This window comes from Phytophthora infestans, genomic scaffold (assembly GCF_000142945.1).
Source record: "Phytophthora infestans T30-4 supercont1.764 genomic scaffold, whole genome shotgun sequence".
NCBI lineage: Eukaryota > Oomycota > Peronosporomycetes > Peronosporales > Peronosporaceae > Phytophthora > Phytophthora infestans.
The window spans coordinates 1-6,899 of record NW_003303036.1 but is presented as its reverse complement, the minus strand read 5'-3'; the positions used below and the strand labels follow the sequence as shown (position 1 = coordinate 6,899).

The following is a 6,899-nucleotide window of genomic DNA, read 5'->3' as shown; positions in this document are numbered from 1 at the left end:
CGTCCCTACTACAGCTTCTGTGTGCGCGCCATGTATGGTACAGCTCTACTACACAAGCTGGGACAGCTTTTTCGCCGCTTTGACTGAGTATCAAAACGCTACTCATCAAGTTTTCCGCAAACGAACATCGACAAGTGTCGCTTCACGCAACGATGAGCTGAACAAACAAGGGACACTGACGCCTATAACACAACTCCCGCTGTCTTTTGAAACGTATTACCGCAGGTTCTGTTGCACACATGGTTGGAGGCGTCCAAGCCGCGCTACAGGCAAGCGCAAAAACTACTTCGGGAAGTCCACAAAATGCGCAGCACAACTTTCTGCCACGGTGGTCTGGATGGCTAATATGGGTTCCGAGTGAAGGTGACTCAGCAAAAAAATTTGCACAGCCATGGGTGGGTGCGGCGTCGTTCGAAAACCACCCGGCCAACCGCCGCGCTGACGATGCAGACGTGATTAGCTTCGCGGACGAGCTCCAAATGGCGGGTGCGAAAAAGAAGCGTATTCTGGAATACTTACGCAGAAAGACAGGTACGTCTCCTTATAGTATGTTATTCGAAGCCGACTTTTACTCGAGATGGATACACGGCTCAATGAGCGCTTTTCCACATAGAGAAGTCGCCCAATAGTAGTTACTGAGTACGTCAACTTCTTTCAGGTACTGTTTTACTGCTGACGGATCCAAAACCCCTTGACTCCAAACTTTGTCGACTGGCTCCCAATGCAATCTACCTGTTTGTTCACCCATCTAATAGCACAATCGATCCCATTATAATTAGAGATTGCAGAATGCCACGACCTCATCGCTTTCAGACTACATATGTCATATACCCATTTTCCAGCTGTCACAGTAATATCATTCTGGGCGATCTGTTTGTCGTGGTCACTAAACCACCGATTCTGGAATGCAGCGACTTTATCGCTACACGATTTTAGTGTTTGAATCGGCAACACAGTCAAAATTTTACACGTGAGCGTCGGGAGTTTAGTTTTTCGCTGGTGTACAGCTAATTTTAAGCTTTTGTTGCGGGAAATCGATAGGGCACGTAGCGCTGGTACATACTTATACGAAGCACCTGTTTGGATGGCCTCGAGGAGAATGGATACAGAAGGATCTGGTTCTGTTACTATTGATGTATCCCCCGCTGTCGCTGATTTATCACACATTTCACCCACTTCCGATATTACATCCGTGTCAACAGAAGTGTCAGCTGATCGCTAGTGACATCGTTGAGTTGTTGCCGCGCTCTGTAAAGCGTTCTGCGCTTCTTCACCAGTGAAATCCGGTCTCTTGACTGGACCTGAGCGGTTAATGCTGTAGCTGAAACGGTGCCATCAGCGGCAACTGCGCTGCTGAACGTTGGTAGCTCTGCAATCTGGCGACCAGTGGGATTGGCAGCTGATAGACAGTTCTCGTGCTCCAAGTTCACTGAAGAAAACCACCAAGTACCAAAGGAATTGCCCCTGCGTTTGGCACTATAGACACGCACGGAAAACGGGCAGTTCCTTGATGAACAGCTGATAAAACGATGGTTTCCACTCCGGTTCGTTACTCATACAGACCTCCCATGAGATAAAGCATAGTCTTGAACAGCATGAAGAGCATGTGAAGCAGTATCAAAAGTCATTCCGACTTGAATAGTGTTTTCCTCATCGCCGTTTTCCAATCCATCAGCGATGTCGTCGATGTCCTCCGCCATTTTGCGTCCCTCAGTCGTAACAAGTGGTTTTGGGACTTAAGAGTGTACGATTTGGGTCCTCATACGCATGGCGATCATTAGTATACAACGGGTTTTGGGGTTTGGGTCCGGCCCACCTTGTTTCAGCCATTCAATCGATTGGACACACATTCTTATGTTTGTTCTCTAACATTCCTCACTTACTGACGCGGGTTTCACTTGGTACACCTACCGGCGATACCGACCCCACTTTGCTCACGTTTTGGCACACCTTTAACTTTCTGTCACAATTTTAGTGTATCCACTCACATGTTGTCATTTTCCCCCTACCCCGCAGCCGCATCATCTGCGTGAAAGCTGGAGTCTGTTCGAACAACATTCACGCGGATTAAATACTTCGGTTAGTCGTAATTTACAGTGATGTTACCCTTGGCCGCCACGAGCAACATTCCTCTGGGATACATCACTGTTACATATGATATTCAGTTATACCACTGTACGTAGTACATTACTTTGCTTCTTTATAAAAGTAAAATTGCTGTTTTTGATAGCTAAAATGACAAGTTATGCAATTTTTGATAAGAAAACCCACTATTTTGGGTACGACAATCCAATGAACTGGGACTCTTAGAAAATAAAGAGACAGGGCACGACAGAAGGGACTGGCAAACGTTCTATCAATGTATATATAGCCAATCGTATGCTTACGTAAGAGGCCCCCTGAGGGACTCTAAGGCTTAGGTCCTAAAGGGTTAAGAGAGGTCGGATAAGTGATGATATTCCCTGGATTTTATTCAGAGCCGATACCAATAGACGTGATAATCCAGCGATTTCGTATATCCTGTCATAACAGTTTTGTATTGATTGAGTGCTCAGCAAAAACTGTCAGATAAAAACTTTTCCTTTGCACAAATAATATTTTGCATGTAGGTTGACCCATCCACCAAAGATGTAGACAAATTACCTTACTAAACGGGTATGCTATGATATTCTATTGTAGCCTGCTAGAAAGTTATTATCCAAGCCGCACAAGCAGCATTATAGCTAGTATCTTTCTTCGCGCGGCAATGGCTAGATCTTTGAGGCGAAAGCGAGCACAATTTAATTAAGTGTCCACTATAAGTCGACCTTTCATCGGTCACTTGGTTAGGTATTTTTTATGTTTAGTGATAGGCAGCATTCGCTTCAAGAATATGGCTGCCGTTAATCACACTGTACATGTACGGTGTACAGTGTACAGCACACTCGTCGGGATGCTCGACACAAATGATTACCAGGCTCAAATATCAAGATTTCAAAACCAGCCGCACATGTACCGGTTTCAAAATTCGTGGGCTCGCTACATGTACTAATAAAAGTGATTGCCATACAATAATATCTCGGGATCGGATTCAGACAGCTGCGAAAGCTCTCTACTGTCCTTCGAAGTATAATCGAGCATGTAAGTTATCAAACTAGCTCGAAAGAAATCTTTATGAGATCTCAAATACGGAAAAGAGTCCTTTGGGTGTTTCAGACAGATTCATCTATAGGTACAGCTCGGTACATGTACATTTGCTTAGTGATCATGGCCCACTGAGCCAGGCTTAGTGACTGACTCAGTCACACATGTATGTAGAAGAGTGGCGAGTCACGCCGAGGAAACGAGATTTGCGGAAGGATTTGAAAGAAAGCCTTTTTCTTACCAACAATTAACCAGAATTCCGTACATGTAATTTAATACTAGCTAAGAGAAGTACTCTTATTACTAGAGTACTGTACTGCTATTAATAACTTCAAATCACGAAAATCACACGACATCATATCATCATTAAGCTGAGCTACTTGTGTATTACATAATGTATAAACTACGTTTATACATGTCCTAATAAAAATGACTGATGCCATGGCAGCTCTATAAATAATTCACTTTAAAGAAACATACTGTCTGATCACGAGGCTCGTAACCACCGTGAAACAGCCACAGCTCTTGGGGTGACTGACTAAAATACTCAACGCAGAGCAATTGCCGCATCCTTCTAGCTTTTGTAAGTAAGTCTGCGCTCCTGCTCAACCTTGTCAACACATCTATTAAATAGATATAAAATTTGATTCAAATTTTGAAGAATTGATATATACTCCATGTATTAATACATGTTTTAATACAGTGCAGTCAACAGATCCAGAGATCAACAAAGCCGGACAGTGTGCGTTCAAGCCCAACAGGAGTCCTGTCCGAACTCCGAAGTGTAAAAGAAAATCATTCCCGATTTCCCTTCACTCCCCTCAACTAAGTTGAGCCAACTTTAACGGCGTCAAGACCCCAACAGAAGCTCAACCAACCTGTTAGCCGCGATCGATGCGTGTGACCTTAGTCGTCCTCGTCATTATCGCTACCTTCGTGGTCAGCACCATTGCCACGGACTCAAGGCGAGCGATTGATATTCTAGAAGACGCTCCTCAATTACGTACTACCAAGGAAAATGGCGACCGACACCTCCGAAAGAAAGATTATGCGAATGAAGGTCATGCATGAGGAGAGGGTCAGCTTCTTTTCATCTGCCAAAAAGTTATTGGAGAATGTGCCCGGGCTTGAAACGAAATTCCTCCGTCTTCCTTCTGGTGATCAGTCCGAGTTTCTGAAGAGGCTGGCGTCTATCGAGAGACTGGATATAGTGCTGACAACAAACAAAGTGCCAAAGTGGATCAAAATGTTTCCAGACAGTTGGGCTGGGAGAATCATACAGTACAATGCTTGGATCTTTTCCAATAAGACCCCCGAATGGGTCGGGCTAAACTTCCCGGCGTTCCAAAAAGGTTATGACCTGTTTTACCACAACCGAATGACGAGGCAAGTACGCATAGAGCCAATGAGTTTCTGGTGACATGTAGTAATTGAGTACCGACAGTACATGTCTTGGAAGCTTGTGTATCGCTTTAAATCGAACAGTAATAGTCCACTGCAAAACCTCTGAAAGTATCAATTCAAGCAATAACTTCCACACACAAAAACTATTGACTATTCTACTTGTAAATTCTTACGAAGATCACACGTGTTCACTACAAGCCACCAAGCCGCGAAGACGTGGACAGTGTACCGGAGCTGAAGCCGTACTGAGGGTGATACTGCGGCTCCTGCGACGCTGCATAGTACTCGGCAAAGCAGTTGTCACAGACGCGGACAGGCTCGTCGTCGAAGCCGATGCCAAAGACTGACACACGTCGACTCGAGTGCTCGTGACAGAACGAGTTACCGCACATACGGCAATGGTGTCGTCGCACGAACAAGTTGAACGGCTCCTCGCACTCGTAGCAGTTGGTGGAGCGAGCCCACTTGACGATTCGAGGCATTCCACGGCCACCAAAATTCGCAGGAGAAGAACGGGGTGGGCCCTGGTAGAACGACGACGCTACTGAAGACGTTGGCGTTGGAGGAAGTCCAAGCGAACTACCGCCACTGCGCCGACTGTTGCCATGTGATGAGCCACCGGCTGAAAGCTGCGACTCGGACAACGGAAGCGACGGGAGACTCGGTGGGGCCTCACCCAAGGGCAGATTCGTAAACGACGTGGTCGATGCAGCTGACGAGGAGCGTGTCGGCCGTGTGCTGGATGAGAATGACAAGGCGTGCGACTTGCGAGACGTCTGGAGGGCCTGCTCCTTCCCAGCGATAGACTGGCGCAACATGTTCATCTGGCTCTGGATATTCAAGATGATTGAGTCCACATCCGATCCAGTTTCGCTCGGTGGGGTGTCGCCGTACAATGATCCGTCCGCAGAGGGAAAGCGCTCCCTGCCACCGAACGACCCTCGGCCGTACATGAAGGATTCTCTTGCGGCGTCTTCGTAATTCTTGCGAGCCACGAGTTGCTCCAGGAACTTGCACTTGGCGTCCAGCTCTTCGATCTTCTGCGATAGCATGGACACGTGATCAGCTTGCTGTGCCGGCATGACACTCCGCGCACGACGTGGTGGCAACAGCGATGCTTCGTCGTCATTCTCTCCGTCCTCGTCTTCGGATAAGGCACCGTCCTCTGAATACCGACGACGACCGGAGCGTGAGCGCGTTACACGGGCGGATTGACTCAAGTCCAGCGGGGCACTCCGAGGCGGGCGAGAAAAAGCCGACGATCGGCGCTGCTGATCCTGCCGAGATCTACCGTTCTGTTGCTCTACCAGCATCTGTTGTAAGCGCAAGATCTCGTTCTCCAGAAGCGAATTGCGATCGTCGACGTGGCTGCTGCTTGTACGGCTACGTCGACTGTTTGCGCGTCTGCTGTTGGTGCGACGGTGAGTCGGAGCGGTAATGCGGAGTGGGGGCTCCATCCAGTCATCACTGGTAGAGCTGTCTTCCTGCTCCGAGCTGGACAGAGTCACTGGCAAGCCTAATGACTTTGAAACACGTCGCTTGGGTCCGCTCTTCGTCGAGTCATCACTCGGGGAAGGCTCGGCCTCCATTTCAGCTGCTGCCTGAGACGCTAGACATGCACGACGGAGCTTGCAGAACGCCACGTTCAAGCGAAAGCGCCTTAGCTTAGCTGAATTAACCTGGTTCTGCTCGAGCCATCGCCTGCTCCGTCTTTGAATGATGATAGCCGCAGCCACCTCACGCTTCTCCTGTATCAGCTGCACTCGCTTCCTCTGAGCAAACCAACGTCGGCACCGCGTTTGGATTCGAATCACACAAGATATCTCCAGCTTCTCGCGTCGCAGCTTCTCGCGTTGTCTCTGAGCCAACAAACGTCGACAATGCGCTTGAATGCGCACTCTGCTGAGTCAGAAGCTTGAGAAGTTCTCGGTCAGTCGCGGAGCCGAGACGGCGGCCAAAGGCATCAGGACAGTGGAGGAGATCTGCAACGACATTTTCCAGGGCACATTCCAGCCAGCGTTCTGTGAGACTGTAGACGCGGCCAAGAACTCGGTGGCAGTAAACGCTGCCAAGGACATGGCTAACGCGGCAGCGAAGTGCGCAGAGAAGCAGTAGACGAGGAAATGGGCGATTGTTACAGTGTTGAAAGGTAGAACGAAGGTTGGAACGCGCAACTCCACACTCGTTTACCCGAAATTACGTCACTTTTTATTTGCATTCACAGAAATGGTATTGGTCAATTGAAGGTTTCTCGTGTTCTCGTTCACTTTGTCGATAGTCTGTGGAGATTCTGTTGGCGACATGATTAACTTTGGGTTGCCCCTGTAGACTCGAACGGAATAGTCTCCTGATTACCGATGATGGGCTACCCC

General features: G+C 48.1%; 1 protein-coding gene across 1 annotated transcript; it reads right to left on the bottom strand.

Annotated features, from left to right (window-relative positions):
- Positions 1–4,675: 4,675 nt before the first annotated feature.
- Positions 4,676–6,378, bottom strand: PITG_21872 (myosin-like protein; the record flags this gene model as incomplete). Its single annotated transcript, XM_002996850.1, has 1 exon — positions 4,676–6,378. The coding sequence occupies one exon, from the start codon at positions 6,114–6,116 to the stop codon at positions 4,719–4,721; it is 1,398 nt and encodes a 465-aa protein (XP_002996896.1).
- Positions 6,379–6,899: the final 521 nt, after the last annotated feature.